Genomic DNA, 18,339 nt, shown 5'->3' with positions numbered 1-18,339 from the left:
AACTCAGGTGCATGCGCGTACACACACACCTTTTAAGAAAAATGAGACTGAAGGGGGGACTCTCATGCTAAAAGAATTTAACTGCTCTGGTAGGGCCTACATTCAGATCTCAGCACCCTCTTCAAGTGGCTCACAAACACCTGTAACTCCAGTTCCAATAAGTTACATGCCCCGCTTTGGCCTCCATGGGTAAACACATAAATAAAAGACTTGTTATTTTTTTCAAGACAGGGTTTTCCAGTGTAGCTCTGGCTTTACTGGAACTAGCTCTTTATAGGCCAGGCTAGCCTTGAACTCAGATCTGCCTATCTCTGCCTTCTAAGTGGTGGGATTAAAGGTGAGGCCTGCATCACTACGCACCCACACCATCCTTTGTTTTTCTGTTGTTTTTGTTTGTTTTTTTAAGTGGAGAAAGGAGTCAGCCAGATGAGGCAGCCCATACTTATAATTTTAGCATTTAGAAATCAGAGGCAGGAGGATCACTGTAAGTTCAAGGCCAGCCTGGGCTACATAGGAATACTTTGAAAATTAAGTTGCTGGGTGGTTGCTGTGCACTCTGGGTGGCACAGGGCTGGAATACTGGGCTATCAGGGTGATGAGCTCCTTTCAGAAAGGGCAGTTAAGTTTCTGTGGGATAGTTCTCAATTTATGAAATTCTGGCAACTAATACTTTTTAAAAAATCGTGCAACAATCTGAACACCAGAAAACGGGCTGCTGCCCTCCTGACGATTCATAGTGTGCGGGCAGAAGCTGTGGTGACAGACCCACGGCAGCCTGGTGGCGATGTCTCACGGCAGCTCCAGTAGCTTCTGGGCTGGGACCAGGACCTCATTTCGGGGGGGGGGGGGGGGGGGGGGGGGGGGGCTCAGAGTTTGCACCCTCCTCAGTATGCTGCGTCCAGCAGCACACACCACCTCAGCCCGGGGCGACACGTCTGTTGAAGGGTCTGTATGGCCCTTGTGTGTGGTTTTAAAGGCATTTTGTTTTTTTTAATTTACCCATCATTGAAGCCAGGGACAGTAGGGCTGGGGCGGGAGTGGGGTGTCGCCAGGACTGGGCAGGGCGTGGCCAGGTCAGGGCCCCGGTAGGCTGCAGTCACTTCTTCTTGCCCTTGCCCTTCTTCTCCTTACCCTTTTCTTTGCCTTTGCCCTTGCCCCGCTTCTTCTTCCTGGACCTAAGCATGGAGCGCACCAAATAGCCCTTCCACACGGCCTGGATGAGCGTGGCGGCCTTCACCATGCGCACCATCTCCCGCTCCGCCTCCACCCTCTTCTTGGAGTTGATCTCGCTCTCAGTGCGGATCTGGGAGAACTCTTCCACCAGCACCGCATGCCTCTCCTTCAGCTCCTCCAGTTGCAGCTTTTCCTCCTTGTGGATGCTCTCCAGGTCCTCGTATTCCTCCTAGGCGAGGGGCGGGGCGTGGGTCGCAGCACCAGGCGGTCTCCCTGCTCCCCGTGCACCCGGCTTCTGCCCCAGCCGGGTGGGATGCAGGGCCTCTCTGAACCCCGGGCTCGCTCTAGGAAGGACCCAACTGAACGGATCTCGGGATGGAGGGAGGGACAAGGTCTGTGAGTTGTGCAAACTAGGTGTGCTGCATGTGTTTTGTGTAGGCTCAGACGTGAATACATTCAGTTCCCGCCGGAGGGGAGGGGGGCCCGTGGCTATAGGTCAATTTCAGGTGTCCTTTACCTTACTTTTTGAGACAGGCACTCTCACTGAACCTGGAGGCTGCTGCTGTGAGGGAGCTGGCTGGCCAGCAAACTCCCAGGATCTGCCTGTCTCTGCCTCCCAGATGCTGTGATTATAGAGCACACTGCACTCTTCACTTCTTACATGGGGGTGGGCATTCAAACTCAGGTCCCTGTCCCTGCATGCATGCATCCTGCTGAGTCAGCTCCCCAGCTTCCGGGAGTAGCTTCTCTGCAACTTTAGAATATCCCCTTTAAGCTTCTAGTTTCCCTCATTTTAAACGGAGGGACAATTCCAAGTACCAGGGTCAGTTTCTGGGATCTAGTGACGTTTGGTTGTCAGTATGAACAGCTCCTCACAGACGCACGGTTTGGAAGCCTGGTCCCCCTGCTAGGTGGCGCTGTTGAGTGGTGACTGAATCATAAAAGCTCCAACCTCATCAGTGGATCACTGAACAGACAGAGGAGGGGCCTTCTGGGAGGAAGTAGTTCATGGTAGGGGGGGTCTTGGTCTGTGTCTCCCTCCTCTTCTTCCTCCTTCTCCCCCATTTCCAGCCACTCTGTCTGTAGTGAATATCTCTGTTCCCCTCTCTGTGATGTTCCCACCTCAGGCTCAAGGCAGTGTGGCCAAGTGACCATAGACTGAACTCTAAAACTTTGAGCACAAACCTTTTTTCCTTTCCTCGGGTGTTTAAGCATAGTGGCAGAAAACTGGCTACCACGTATCTGATACCACAGTGCCAGGACACAATGAGGCCATGGGCAAGGAAAGCTGCTGCTTAGAGAGATCCCCCAAACTCCCCCTTCTGTCCCCCTTGCTGCAGTTCACACAAACTTCCCCCTCCCTCCACTTCTTCCTTCCACCAGCATCTACGGACATGGGCAGAGCACTTTGAGCACAAGGGCTGGGCAGGCAGGATCCCTGCCAGCAAGGAACCTATAGCTCTCAATGGTCCCTGTGTGTAGGGTCTGTTTTGTAGTACTGGATGGATGCTGTGTGCACTAGGCAGGTGCTGAACCACTCAGCCGTGTCCCCAGCCACACACACCCTCCACTGGGACCCATGAAACAAGACCAGCAGCCACGCAGCTTCTGTACCGGGAGGGCATTGTGGTCACGCTGAGAGGGGCCCTGCTGGCCTTTAACTGTCTGGTGTGAATCCTCTGCTCTCCAGGCCAGCCCAGGTCAGAGCCAGGTGCCACCCATGTCACCTGCAAGTGGGTGGGCCCATACGGGCTCCCACTGCAGGTCAGGACTTCATCTAGACCCAGTTCAGGCTCAGACACATCAGCTACAGTGTCTCATCAACCCTCCACCGGGGTCCCAGGACTGATGTCACCGCTGGAGTTCCTCACGGTCAGACTCAAGTTCAAAAAGGCCAGCTGATGTCAGGTGGCACCGTTGATAGTGACACCTTCAGATGACAATGAAGACTGTCTCATTTTCCTGCCACATCCTGGAACCTGGTACCTTTGAGGTGCTCAGTAAAGCCTGCTGAATGACAGAAGTGGGGCAGGCTCCCCTCTGAACTGGAAGCAGGTAGGAGCTGGACCAGGAGGAGAGGACGCTGGGAGGTTGAAATTCAATGGGGCCACATGCTTCTGGATGGGTACGGATTTCCTCAGTTTCCCACTTTTTACCACCATCCACCCTCTAACCTCCACCCCCCTCCCCCATATCCTCTCCCACAGATACACGTGGACATGCCCCTTGAGGCAAAGGGTCTCCAGGGGAGACCTAAGGCATCTTGGGTAGCTCCTACCCCATTCCCATCTCTTCCAGCCCCTCAGGAGGAACCCCTGGCACATACCTGCTTCTCACTCATCTCCATGTCATATTTTTGGATCCAATTTTCAATTTCTGTCTCCACTTTATACTTTTTCTTAAAACAAAAAGGTACAGGCCTAGTAAGTTTGGCTCTGTGGATAGGTAGAGGCACTCAGCATTTGAGTTTAATCCCTTGATCCCACAAGGTGGCAGAAGAGAACTGACAACAGAGCTGTTCTCTGATCTCCACACAGGTGTTAGAGTACACACATTCAAGTACACATGCATAGTCACACAATAATAATTTTTAAAAAGCTCAGCTCCCACTGGACGGTGGTGGCACACGCCTTTAGTCCTAGCACTTGGGAGCCAGAAGCAGGTAAATTTCTATGAGTTCGAGGCCAGCCTGGTCTACAGAGTGAGTTCCAGGACAGTTAAGGCTACCCAGAGAAACCGTCTCAAAACACCAAAATAAAAAAGGGTCGGCTCCCAGCTGTGGATGTGGCTCAGAACCTTTACCTAGCATGAATGAGGCCCTAAGGTCCATCCCTAGTACTTAAAACTTAAGTTTAAAAAAACACTTGGGGCTGGAGAGAGGGCTCAGCAGTTAAGAGCGCTGGTCTCTCTTCCAGAGGACCCAGGTTTGAGTCCCAGCACCCGCATGGTAGTTTACAACCCCCTGCAGCTCCAGGTCTAGGTAATCCAACATCTTCCTCTGGCCTCTGATGACACTGCACACAAAGAAACAGAAAACACTTGGGCCAGGCACAGTAATGCACACCTTTGATCCTAGCACTAGGAAGGAGGCAGAGGCAGGCAAGTCTCAGAGTTCAAGGCCAGCCTGTTCTACAGAGTATGTTCCAGGACAGCCAAAGCTACAACAGAGAAACCCCGTCACAATAAATAATAATTTTTCCTTATACATAAAATAGAATGTGACTCTGCCATACAAACGAATGAAGCAAGGCCAGGCCTCCACCATGGTTGAACTTTAAGATGGTGGTAAGGAAGGGAGGAGCCAGAGCAAAAGGTCCCGCAGCAGACTCCATTCATAGGACACACATAGTGGGTGAATCCTTAGAAAGTGGAGGATGAGCTGCTGCCAGAGGGGGATGAGATGAGGAGTCCCCAGCCTACTGGGTTCCCAGTTATATTTTTAAAGATTTGATTACATCTGTTTTGTGTGTGGGAGGTAAGCAGACATGTCACCGCACATATGTGGAGGTCAGAGGACAGCCTTCAGGAATCGGTTCTCTCCTGCCACCATGCTGGTCCTAGGGATCAGACTCAGGTTGTCAGGCTTGGCAGCAGGCTCCTCTACAGACTGAGCCATCTTGCTGCCCCCTTCTGCCCGCCCCCGGTGCTATGCTTTGAGGTGATGAGATAGTTTGGAACTAGACAGGTCGCAGGATTCTGTCTGTACGTGATGTGCCCGGTGACACTGAATAGGCCACTTTCAAATGGATATTTGCATTTTATGTGGATTTTACCTCAATGGAAAGCAGCAGACAGCTGGGTGTCATGGTGAGTGCCTGTGATCACAGCCCTTGGGAGCAAAGGGCAGTGGGCTGTTCCAGGGTGGAGGGTTCCTGGTGCTGCACTGTCTAATGCTACCTTTGTACTAGTGTGCGTGCGTGCGTGCGTGTGCGTGCGTGCGTGCGCGTGCGTGCGTGCAAAAGCAATGGTGGACTGTGTGCAGAAGTCAGAGGACAACTTGTATGAGTCGGTTCTGTCCTACCAGGTGGGTCCTGGGGATTGAACTCAGGGCATCAGGTTTGACAGCAAATGCCTTTTTGCACTTAGCCATCTTCCCAGCTCCACATTATCTTAAAAAGAAAAAGCAGCAAGGAAAGGAACTCCTTGACCCCACAGAGCAGCTCACGGTGGGCACTGAAGGCACGCTGGCTTTCTCCAGCGATCTGTGACCCTCCAGGACTGTCCACCAACCTAATATGCATAGCTGTGCCTTTCTTCTAGAAACACACAACTTCTGTGAGATGCTCAAAGAGTCAGAACACTGGAAAATGGTCTATAAGAAGGTATCCTCAGAAAGAGACTTGAAAGGAAGGCAGGGCATGGTGAAGATGGAGAGAAAACGGAGTAGCCATTCTTGGCGCATGCCCACTGCACACACCGTTCCCAGGCTTCCGCCCATGCTTCCTCAGATCCCATCGGAACCAGATGCAGAGGGGTCAAGGTCAGTCTGCCTGAGGGTCATGAGAGCTTATTTCAAGTAAGGGTCATCTCTGGGGCTCAGGGGAGTCAAGGAACTTTTTGAAGGTCACTTTCCCCTCATTTTGGGCCAGGGATTTGGCCTCCTCGATCCAAACTCAAAACAAAGCCTAGGTGTTTCCTGCTCTCACCTCCCAGGAAATGTACCTGTGTTGGACTTCCCCTCACCTGGGCCAGCCCTGCCCTGCCCCTCTGTGCCTCTTTGACCTCAGCACACCTTCCTTAGGGCCTGCTCCACCTCCCGGTTCTCCATGACCAGGTTGTGGAACTGCGAGCGAAGCGCCAGGATGTCTTGCTGTATCTTGGCCAGCCTGGCCTGAGAGGCCCGGTAATCCATCTTCTGCTGCTTCTCGGCCTCCTGCTTTGTGCGGAGGAGGCTGTTCTCAGAGAACTTGAACACCTGGTGCAGGTGATTCTTCAGTTCCTGGATCACAAAGTTCTCCTTCTCCACCTAGGCCGGGACAAATGGCGACAGGGCCTTATTAATAGCCACACAGCCCCTCCAAAATCACAGGGGCAGCTGGCTTTTGGCTGTACCCTCCCTTTCTGAACTAGTAAAATTATGCTCATCTCAGGCCTGGGACCATCTGCTTCCCTCCACCTAGGGAAAGGTTGGTAAACGAAGGTCCACAGTCCAAATCCAGACAGCCATATCTGTCAAAAAAGAATTATTGGAAGCTGGCGCTGTGGCACATACCTGTAATCTCAGCACTCTGGGAGGCAGAGGCAGGTGGATCTCTGCGAGTTTGAGGCCAGTCTCATCTACAAAGTGAGTCTAAGATACCCAAGGCCACACAGAGAAACCCTGTCTCATAAAAAAACAAAAAACAAAAGCATTATCGATTATTGGGACACAGCCCTCTTGTCCTGATGCTGTCATGGCTGTTTCCACACCATGTTGAGACCTTTAGTCCACTGAGCCCAGTGTGTGGATTGTGTGAGCCTTTGGAGATGAGATAAAGAGCCAGAAAGCAAACTGACTGCCATTGCTCACCTGTGACAGGTGTGCAGGAAGAGCCACAGCCACCAAGATGTGACAGATTAAATTGTAACTGACCCTGAGACTCATTATATACACTAACCAGCAGAATCTGGGTTGGGGACACTGGGGGCGGGGACGTTTGGGCCGCACATTCAGGTATGCTTTGAGCGTACCTGCAGAACATTTGAATGTTCAAATATTCCAACTGTTCTTTAAGATGAAACATAGCTCTGTGTTCATGGCTGAAGAGTAGCCTGCTGTACTTCTCTGTATGTGTGCATGTGTGTGCACCCTCAAGTGTCATCCTCCTCTTTCTTCAGCCTAGAGCTTGTTGGCTTGGGAAGGCTGGCTGGCCACTGAGCCCATGGGTCTTGCTGTCCCTGGCTCCCCAGTGCTGAGATTACAGAGATATACCACCCATGTCAGCTTAAAACAAACAAACAAACAAACAAAGTGGGCTCTGACGCTCAAACTCAAGTCCCCCAGTTTGTATGGAAAGCTTTTTACTCACTGACCCATGCCCATCCCTGTGCTTCTTTTTACAGTCTTTTGCTTCAGTACTCCTGGGTTCCTGGTGTATATACGTATTCTGAGGAGTATGTATGGGGTGTGGTAGTGCAAACCTTTAGTCCCAGTGCTCACGAGGTACAGGCAGGCAGATCTCTATGATCTGGCCTGGTGTGTGGCATTCCACGCCAGCCAAGGCTGTGTAGCAAGACCCTGTTTCAAACAAACAGTGGAACAGTATGCACTTTCAACCACTGAGCCCCTCGCCCACGTCTTATGTTTATCCCACCCAAGACAAAGGACCTGCTTGGTAATGTAGACACTTTGCCAACCCCTGGCTGGGAAGGTCTTCCTCACTTGTCTGTTCAGTCCCCTTTTCTTTAACCTTCTTGAGCTTGTTGGTTTGGTTTAGTTTGGCTTGGTTTTTTTCTAGACAGGGTTTCTCTAGGAAGCTTTGGCTGTCCTGGACTAACTTTGTAGACCAAGCTTGCCTCAAACTCACAGTGATCCACCTGCATCTGCCTCCCAAAATGCTGGGATTACAGGTGTTCAACACTGCACCCAGCTTTTGTTTTGTTTGTTTGTTTGTTTTGTTTTTCAAGACAAGTTTTCTTTGTGTAGCCTTGGCTGTCCTGGAACTCACTCTATAGACTAGGTTGGCCTCTAACTCAAAGAGATCCACCTGCTTCTGCTGGGATTAAAGGCATGTCACCACCACCACCCTGCTATACTTCTTGTCTTAGTGACACTGTCCCTGGTCCTTCTGGCCCAAGTTCAGTCTTCTCATAGCATCCCTTCACAGTGCCCTGTTCTTACCCTGAATGCACACTGTGAGCTCTTGAGGCTGGGCTTACTTAAAAATATACCTCCTAGTAAAATGCTCAATCAATTTCTATGGAATAAATGAAGAGAAAACCCAAGGATCCATTCCCTTCCTAACTTGGGGACGTGAGAGAAGCATACCTCTGACTCCTTACTCTTCAGCACCTTTGCCAGCTCAGCCTGGAGGCCATCGATGACCTCTTGGTTCCTTTCATTCCTCCGGGTGATGTCCTGTATGAATTGGTTTTTCTCCTTCAGTTCCATGGGGCTGGTGAGGAGCTTCTCAAAGAGGAAACCCCGCAGCTCCACCAGGCAGTCCAGAAGACACTGGGCCGCTGGGCTTCTGCCTGGTGCCTGTATCTGCAGCAGCCTCGCGCCCTGGGGGTTACTAAGCAGGAGCCTTAGGACAGCCTTGGTGGAGTCCCGGAACTGGTGTGTCATCGGCCACAGGTCGGACTTGTGTATCTCTACTGACAGCAAGCGATCTCGGCCCCAGCTTTCCTCAATGTCCTCGTCCTCTTCTTCCAGCTGCTTTTGTTTCTCCTGTACGATGCTGGCACTCTCCAGCAGGGCCTGGCTGATATTCAAGTGCTCTCTTATGGCCGTTACCAAGTCCTCGGGTACCATTTCATCCAGAGCCTCTGGGTGGTACTCTATGTAGGACATCAGGGTCACCAGCTCCACCTTGTGTATGGCCTCATCCAGGACTGACATGATCCTCTTGGCCTCAATGGTGTTGAGCTTGGATTTGGATGGGACCAAGGCCTTAATTGGCTCGGCTGTGACTAGGCCTGTCTTCATCGGAATTCTGTGGATGGCCAGGCCTTGGTAGTTAGGGGCCATGCTGAGGACGTCCAAGGCCATGTCTGGAGCAGCTGGCTTTGCCTCTGTATACCCTGGCACTGAGATGCAGCCAGTTCAAGGCTCTCCTGGCTTTTACAATCCCCGGTAACCCTGCAAAGGAAGGAGTGGCTGTTAGGTACCTCACTGCTGGCCATGATGGCTGTGCAGTATCTTGAAGCTGCTCTTGGCTCTTTTGTCTTTGGGTTTGTTTTGTTTTGAGATGGGATCTCTCATAGCCTAGGCTGTCCTTCCTCCTGATCCAAGTGCTGGGATTACAGGCATGAACCACCCTGTCAGATTTATCTTTTAGCGCTGTTCTGGTACTTGAGCCGCCAGGGTAAGAGGGCTGAGGGTGAGTCCCAGGCATGTATATCAGGCAAGAAGCAGCCACTGCTCTGAGGACCTACATATGGGGGTTACCCTAGGGGCAGGAATGTAGAGAGGCCAGCTTCAGGTAGCTGAGGTCACCCAGCAGTGTCAGTAGCAGGAAGCCACATGGACAGAGGGGCTTATCATGGGGCAGCAGACCCTAGAGGAGTTGAAGCTGTGGCTGGAAGTGATGTCCATGCAGAGAATGGAAATGCAACCTTTCCCCACATGCATTTCCTCCCCATGTTGACAGACCAGTGGGAGGTCACTGAAGCGCCTGAATCACAGACTGCCACATCAGAAGCCCAGGACACAGAGGAGGCTGGGACAAGGAGCAGGACAGGTCACAGAGGAGGACCAGACATGGATAGAGCGGGATGGGCCACAGAGTAGGAGAGGACATTGACACCGTAGAACAGGTCATGGAGTAGGACATGAATAGGACAGGACACGGACAGAGCTGACAGGTCACAGCCAGCAGTGGGGTCAGAGTGAGCCGGGTAGGTAACAGTGCACCAGCATACTCCAGAAGCGCATGTGTGAATAGTGTGTGCGTGTAGGCATGCACATGTGCATATATATGTGGGGGTGTAGTGTGTGCATCTGTGCATATGTGTGCGAACACATTGCATGTCTATATGCTGGCCAGAGGTCCCCATCGGGTGTCTTTCTTTATATCCACCTTATTGTTTGAGGCAGGGTCTTCCACAGACTGAACCTCACCAGTTCAGGTAGGCTCACTGCCAGCAAGCCCCAGGACTCCTCTTCTCCCTTCCTCCCCAAAACTGCGATTATAAGTCCTTGCCACTGTCCTTGGATTTTTATGTGAGTGCTGGGGATTGAACTTGGGTCATCATGCTGTGTGATAGGCACCCAAAGCAGCCATCTCCCCTGAGCCTAGCAGGTAACTTTTGAGTATTGATTTGAAAGCTGGAATAGAGGGCTAGAGAGATGGCTCAGAGGTTAAGAGCACTGGCTGCTCTTCCAAAGGTCCTGAGTTCAATTCCCAGCAACCACATGGTGGCTCACAACCATCTATAATGAGGTCTGGTGCCCTCTTCTGGTATGCAGGGGTACATCCAGTCAGGATACTGTATACATAATAAATCAATCTTAAAAAAGAAAACTAGGGGCTGGAGAGATGGCTCGGTGGTTAAGAGCACTGTCTGCTCTTTCAAAGGACCTGGGTTCAATTCCCAGCACCCACATGGCAGCTCACAACTGTCTATAAAGCCAATTGCAAGGGATATGATATCTTCACACTAAGCACATGAAAGAAAAAAAAGCACAAAAAAAAAAAAAAAAAGAAAAAGAAAAGAAAACTAGGGTGGAGTGGTAAGAATAGTTTCAAAATACAGTTTATTTTGGGAATGTGATGCTTGAAGATCAGCACCCAAAAGGGTCCGGAAGGATGAGAGCTGAGAGTTCAAGGCCTGCCTGAGCACATTTTCAAAACTCCAAAAGCAAATAAATAAATAAAGTTAAGCTGGGCAGGGATCGTGCATGCTTGTAATTCCAGCACTCAGGAGGCAGAGGCATGAAGATCTCTGAATTTGAGACCAGCCTGGTCTACAGAGTTCCAGAATAGCCAGGGCTACACAGAAAAACCCTGTCTCAAAATTAAATAAGTAAATAAACACAAACAAACAGTCCACCAGATGTGGTAGAACAGGTGGAACAGGCCTGTAACGCCAACACTTGGAAGAAAAAATGAGAAAGAAGAGGAGGAGCCGGGTGTGGTGGCGCACTCAGGGAGGGAGAGGCAGGCAGATCTCTGTGAGTTTGAGGCCAGCCTGGTCTACAGAGTGAGTCAAGGACAGACAAGGCTACACACAGAAACCCTGTCTCAAATGCCAAAAACAAACAAACAGAAGAGGAGGAGGGAGGGGGAAGGCCAGTCCCATTTTTCTGAAAATCAATTCATGGCCTGCACTAGTGGTTCAACATGTGGGTTGAGACCCCACAGGGGTCGCATATCAGATATCTTTCATATCAGATATTTACATTGTGATTATGAAGTAGCAATGAAATAATTTTATGGCTGGGGTCACCACAATATGAGGAACTGTACTAAAGGGTCGCAGTGTTAGGAAGGTGAAGAGCCTCTGTGTGGACTCTGTTCTGAAATAGAAAGGGCATCCCTATAACGTCTGGGAAGTCACCAAGTCCCAGCTTTGCCTGACAGAATTCTATCATTAGTGTCTTAATTATTTTGTTTCTTTGTTTGAGACAGAGTCTCATGTAGTCAGGCTGACCTGGAACTTGAGGATTACAGGCCTGTGTGGCCACACTAGATAGCAATGTTACTTCTGTAGTCCTGACCTATGAAGTAACATCAGGGGTTGCTGAATGAAGGATGTAGACAATCTATATTATTTATCTAGGCTTTTTTTTTTTTTTCTGTAAACCCACAATTATTAACAAGTAAAAGGTTTGTCTGGAACTACTGTCTCAAAAAACCTCAATGATGACATCAGAAACCAATAAATTTTTTTTTTTTTTTGCAAGCTGGACACAGTGGTGCACACCTTTAATCCTGGCACTTGGGAGGAAGAGGCAGGCAGATCTCTGATTTTTGAGGCCAGCCTGGTCTACAGAGTGAATTCTAGGATGGCCAAGGCTACACAGAGAAATCCTTACTCAGAAAAAAAAAATTTTTTTTTTCCTGTGGCTTTGGTAGCACAATGGCTGTGGCAGGAGCTTGCAGCAGCACCACTTGAACCCCCAGTCCTTGCTTAGGGGACCTGGGCTTCCTTTACTGTAAGGCAGGAATCCTTGGGTCAATGGGAAGCATGAGGCTCTGACTTGATGAGTCCTCAGCAAACAACTAGTATTACTTTTAGGCCCAGGGAAACAGAAGTGTAAGTCTGGAACATTGTGGTATCATGTTTGAATGCTAGCCACACCCTAGTTCCTAACTCCATGCTCAGCCTGCCCCTAATTGCCCACCATCTTTCCCTTCTCCCAAGAAGCAGGGCCTACTTATACCAGCAGGGGCTCCTCAGGGTGCACCTGTGACTGGGGAAGCCAAGCCCAGAGAGTGTTTAGAAGGGAGGACAGAGGACATACTCTCAGACCTCAGCATTGGAAGGGACAGTGGCACTGCTATTTCTGGCTGTGGAGGTCTGTGTCCTCATCAGGTGAATGCACCCAGGTTTCCCTCAAAAAGCAGCCTCTCCCTGGGATAGGCAATTGTTGTGCTTTGTGCAAAACCCCATAGGTGTTTTAAAGCATTGGTCCCCTGCCCATGCTATGCAGAGGTAGTGGGACGTTTCTTTAAGAGGTGGGGCCTAGTGGGGAGACTGTTAGGGTTTCCTTTCTGTAGGGTGGGTGAGTGTTGAGACAAGGTCTTACTGTGTTAGCCTTGGCTAACCTGAAACTCACTATGTAGACCAGGCTGGCCTTGAACTCACAGAGATCTGCCTGCCTCTGGCTCCTGAGTGCTGGGATCAAAAGGCATGGGTAACCATACCACACCTGGCTAGTTCAAGGTTCATAGGGCCATGGGGGGGTGCCCTTGAAAGGGACACTCACACTGTCTCTCTTTCTCTCCCTCCCCTCCCCTCACTTTCTCTCCATACCACTTAGAAGCAAGCTCCTCTCACAGGCTCTGCTGTGATGTGAAGCACTGTCCCACCATAGCATCCAAATCAGTGGAGTCTCCAACCACAGCCCTTTCCCCTTCACAAGTCAGTCACCTCAGGGACCCTGCCATGATAAGAAAGTTGACTGTCACTATGGTCTTGGTGGAACTGTCCATCACATAGTCTTGCACACTCTCTCTGAGGGGAAGCCATGGGGGTGGGGGTGAGGAATGCCAAGCTTCCTGCTCCTTCTTGAAGACCCTGCTAATCCATACTCTGAAGCAGGGGCGGGAGAAGAGGAACAACAGTGTTCCTTGGCTGCTGTCTGAGCTCTGAAGCCTGGTTGAGCAGCGTTGCTTTCATTGCTAGGCCCAGCCACCATTTGTTTCTGCTGTTTGCCATCAGAGAGGCTCAGCTGAGCAAATATTCAATCCAAGAGCCTTAGCTAATCAAATAACATAGCACTGGTGATGGTGATCAGAGGGATCCAGATAAAGATGCGGGAGGATAAAGTGCCATGGAAAGCCACAGGAGGCTATCTTTAGTTCATCAAACCACAGACAGAGAGGCAATCGGATGGGTATCTAATAAATATGTCTGAGGGCAGAGAAGAGAGGCGCCATATCTGCTGAGAAGGATGGGAGGCTCCTTGGCCAATTAAAACACACCCAGGGTCAGAACTTTCTCAAAGGCTGAAGACCCAGCCCAAGGTGGTACCACCATCTTGCTTCCCTAGGACCCATTCTCACTTCCTCCTCGGTCATCCTAGAGTGAGTTCCCTAGGGGCCTTTTCCTGACTTGAAAGTGTTCTGAACAGCTGTGGTGCCTCTTCCCAGCTCCTCAGATGAAGGGTGCCTGCCCGAGGCCACAGGATGAATGAAGGAAGCGCTGGACAGACACACTTTTCCATATTGTTCTCAGAGTTCTCCAGGCATCAATCAAAACTCCCAGAATTCCCTGGAGACTGAGGCTGGAAACTCAAGAGCCCAAGGGAATGTTTCCAATTTGCTTTCAGCCAAATTGCCTTTTTTGCTTTAAAGGGCAAACTTGTTTTCTTTGATTACCAAGACGCCCGTCAGCTCTTGACAGCTCATTTGGATGAACAAGTAAAAAATAGGGGAAGGAGATGGTGTGGGGAGAAGGGGGTGGATGATGACGCCAGCAAAAATTACCCAAGAATCTTTTCCTTGAATTCTAATATGATTGTTCTGTGTCCTTTTCGATGCTACCACCCTTCATATTGAAACTGTTGTCAACTCAGCCTGCCCTTTGTGAGATTCCTGCCCAGAGAGTGAAGCGGGGCTGCTAATGGACCAGGGCTCTAACTGTCAAGATTCTATTGATTTATCTTTATAATGCAAATGTGCCTCCACTTCATTCAAATAGGCCTGTTGGATATTTATTACTGTGCTCTTGTTTTTGAAAAAAAAAAAAAAAAGAGAAAAAGAAAAGAAAGGAAAAAGATTTGAGCTAAAGGAGCCCACCTATGCACTTGGAGAGAAACTGGAAGAAACCCCACCTGTGACTATTTTACCCACCTAACACTGGCCGGTGGGGAGGTCGGGGTATCGAGAGGCTGTCTTGGCCTAAGGACTTTCTTTGTAATACTGGCCAATGTTAGGACATGGGTAATATGTACCCAGCTGTTCTAAATACACAAGTGATCCCAGCACTCTGGAGGTGGGGGCAGGAGGATCAGTCGTTCAGGACCATCCTTGGCTACACAGTCAGTTGAAGGCCATCCTGGGCTGCACAGTGAGGCTCTATCTCAAATAAAATAAAAAACAAGAAGTACTTTCTATTTTTAATCTTGGTTTTAGACGGGGTTTCTCTGTGTAACCCTGGCTGTCCTGAAACTCACTTTGTACATCAGGCTGGCCTCAAACTTAAGAGATCTACCTGCCTCTGCCTCTTGAGTGCTGGGCTAAGAAGTACTTTCTGTGGATGAGTTCTTTTGGTCCTTATAACCCTGAAAGGTCACGTTATTTTCTCTGTTTCACAGAGAAGAAAAGAGAGCTGAGAGAGGTACAGCAGTCTAGTCAATCATGTTGAACACATTTATTCACGCTCAGTGGATATGGATCAATGGGTAAAGGTGCTTGCTACCAAAACTGAGGACCTGAGTTCGATCCCCGGAACCTACGGTGGAAGGAGAAAAACAACTCCTGGGAGTTGTTCTTGACCTCCACACATGTGCAGTGGCATACCAGGACTCACACACATGTATCATGCACAGACACACAACAGCAACAATAAAACGTTTATGCTAAACAACTGTCACAAAAGAGATGTTCAGGAAAGACATGGCTGTTGGTAAATGAGAAGACAGAGGCCCTACTCTCCCAGCATTCCCTGTAGGATGATGCAGATGCAGTTCTGAGTTCACAAGCTAGATCATGTCCTCCATTAGAACCAGCCAACGTCATGTCATTTGGGTTTGGTTTTTGTTTGCTAGACAGGATCTCATGGTATTGCCCAGGCCAGCCTTGACCATGTGATGGTCTGCTTTAGCCTCCCAAGTGGCTGGGAACTACATCTTGTGGATGATATTTGGTTTCTGAAGTCCCCTGGGATGGGCTGTGGCAATAGCACTGGAGGTGGACTTGTCAACAGATAGCATCTTAGCTGTGGCCAGAGGCTGCAGAGATTTGGAGACAGGAAAGTGGCCAGTAGTGACTGGGGATAGATGCTCAGATTGATGCTCGCAGTGGCCAGCAACTTTCTGCAGCTTGGGTCAGACCTTGGCACGGTCACCTGACCTTCCACAAGTTCCCAAGTGAAAAGGGTTAGCCAGAGGCTCACTAGGTGGTGACTGGGCTTACATGGAGCCCAATCCCTGTGGCTCCTACCCAGTCACATGGGTTTGGGTGAGCTGACCACCCTCTCTAGGCTTTGGCTGCCCCTCTGTAAAATGGGGACAGAACTCTTGTGTGAAAGTAAGACTGCCAAAAATGTCTAGTTTTTAGGACTTCTATTACTAACGCAGAAATGACATATGGGAGCTGGAGAGATGGCTCAGTGGATAAGAGTACCTGCTGTTCTTACGGAGGACTAAGGTTTGGTTCTCAGCACTCACATGGAGGCTCATAACCATTTGGAGTTCTATTCTAGGGGATCCAGTGCCCTCTTCTGGCCTATGTAGTACCACACACATATGACACATACATACACATAAAACAACACACACATGCATACACATACAGACATACATCATGCACACACATGCACATATTCACAGACTAAGTAAATGAAGCAGAATTTAAAATACAAGCTAGAGAGATGACTCCATCAGTAGAACACTTGCTGCTTGAATCTGAAGCTCCTTAACACCCGTGTAAAAGCCACGTGTAATGCGCAGAATAAAAAATAAATCTTTCATTGTTAGAAAATATCAATTACCGAGCGTAAAATATCAATATAATTAATACATGTGGGAAGCACAGAATTTGTGTTTCCTTGGTGTTTGGGTGCTGGGGATTAAACTTAGTACCTCACATGTCAGGCACAGTCAGTGCCACCCAACTGCATTTTGAGCCTGCATTATTCTTTCATAATTAAACTTGTTCTGAGACTAGAAGGAAATGCGTTTCTTTGTCAATTCAAAGGAAAGAGTCACCTGCATTTGAAAGCATTAGGGTTGAAATATTTTCATTGGCTACAGGGTCTGACCTGTTGCTCTAATAAAAGCTGAGGTTCAAAGATACTTTCCTCTGATGCTCACTTTCAAATGTTCTTGAATTTTTTTAAAATCATTTTTAATTCCAAGAACACTCTCTAGGGCCTCAAAGAAAAAAGTGTGTGTGTGTGGGGGGGGGTATGTGCATATAAGTGCAGGTGTCTGGGAGAGCCAGAAGAGGGCGCTGGATCACCTAGGATAGAGTTGCAGGCAGTTGTGCACCGCTTCATGTTGGTTCTGGGAAGTGTGGATCCTCTGCAAGAGCGGTGTGTGTTCTTAATGGCGGAGCCGTCTCTCCAGCGCCCACCCACCACACTCTATGAGACAGGACTTCCTGAAGCTCATACCGCTTCCGCTAGCCACAATAAACACTCAATAAACCCATGTTAAATGTGTGAATTAGTTGCAGCGTGAGCCAAGAGAATGTCCTTGGAAATGGTTAGACAGAAGGAGCTAAGGTAGAATGAGTCATGGCAGGGAATCACCACAATTAGCTGAGCAGCCATTCTGTGGCTGTGCCCATGCCAACTCTTCATTGTCTCACCTTATTCAATCTTCCCAAGAAATTCTTCTCTGGCTTCAGAATGCACAAGGAAATCGCATTTTAAGGATATGACCTAAATTTGAAAGTTAACATCAAAACGAAAATTTTGTGTATAATCAAAATAACCAGGCTGGAGAGATGTCTCAGTGTTTAATAGCACTGGCTGCTCTTGCAGAGCAGTTCCTAGGCTCAGTTCCTAGCATACACACAGCGGCTCACAGCCTCCTGTACCTCCAGGTACAGGGGTTCCAATTCCCGCTTCTGGCTTCCTCACACAGCACATCCATTATGCACATACGGACACGCAGGCACACACAGGTACACATAAAAATAAAAATAAACATCTTTAAGTTTTTTAAAGGGTGTGTATGGCTCATTCAGAGTACCTGAGTTCAGCATCTAGGTCAGGCAGCTCACAACTGCTTACCACTAACTTCAGCTCCAGGCTCCAGAAGATCCAAAACCTCCCTTCTGGATTCCAATTCACTTATCACACCAACACGCACACAATGATCAAAATAACAAAAACAAACCTTCAACAGACAACCATTAAAGAAGGAGAAGAAACAAACAAACAAACAAATTAGACCAGGTGCAGTGGCACGTGCCTTTAATCCCAGAACTCGAAGGCAAAGGCAGTAGGATCTCCCCGAGTCTGAGGCCAGCCTGGTCTACAGCTTGAAGTTCCAGGCCAACCAGAGCTACGTAGTGCGACTCTGTTTCAAAAACAAAACTAACAACAAACCCCTAATTTAAGCGTACACTGAAGTGGGATCCTGCACCAGGCAATCTCACCTCAGAATATAGGGTCCTACGTGGGGGCGGTGGGCGCCTAGCAAACCATCCCATCCTCTTACTTGAACTAAGCTCACTCGGACGTCCACATAAACGGTACTCGTGAGGGACGAGGGGCAGAGCCATGAACTGACAGGTGGACGGGAAAGGAGACAGGACTATCACAAGAGGATGGTTGATGGTCCTTGCAGGAGGCCTAGAGGAGGCCTGGACGGAGGTAGGACGGGGGGGTGAGGCCCTGGAGATGGGCCAGATAGCAGTGGGGCGCGGACCCCTCGGGGGCCAGTGGACAGCGCGCCCACTCGGTGCACACGGCACGCAGCCCGGGGGGTCTTCCCGCTGACACTCACCGGCTCTCCAAGCTGCAAGTTTCCCAGCCTACAGTTAACCACCTGAGCAACCCCTGTGTTGCTAGGTTACGCGCCAATCTTAGAAGGCGGGACTTTGTGTTTGATTGACCTCCCTTTTCACCACTCAGCTTCCAGCCGGGCTGCGTTGGCTCTGCCTCCTGAAAGATGTCCAATCAAAA

At 49.5% G+C, this 18,339-nt stretch overlaps 1 protein-coding gene across 1 annotated transcript; it reads right to left on the bottom strand.

The window, feature by feature from the left end:
• Window positions 1-971: 971 nt before the first annotated feature.
• On the bottom strand, window positions 972-18,218 carry Iqcd (IQ motif containing D). The gene is made up of 5 exons (XM_055606095.1): window positions 18,161-18,218; window positions 8,141-8,953; window positions 5,906-6,139; window positions 3,500-3,571; window positions 972-1,402 (listed from the first exon to the last, which is right to left on the bottom strand). Exons 2-5 carry the CDS (start codon window positions 8,861-8,863, stop codon window positions 1,097-1,099), a joined length of 1,335 nt encoding a protein of 444 aa, XP_055462070.1. The 5' UTR covers window positions 8,864-8,953; window positions 18,161-18,218; the 3' UTR covers window positions 972-1,096.
• Between the last annotated feature and the right edge of the window lie 121 nt (window positions 18,219-18,339).

This window comes from Psammomys obesus, unplaced genomic scaffold (genome assembly GCF_907164565.1).
Source record: "Psammomys obesus unplaced genomic scaffold, mPsaObe1.curated_primary_1811, whole genome shotgun sequence".
NCBI lineage: Eukaryota > Metazoa > Chordata > Mammalia > Rodentia > Muridae > Psammomys > Psammomys obesus.
Note: the sequence above shows the minus strand (reverse complement) of the source record. Positions and strands in the feature narration are given on the sequence as shown.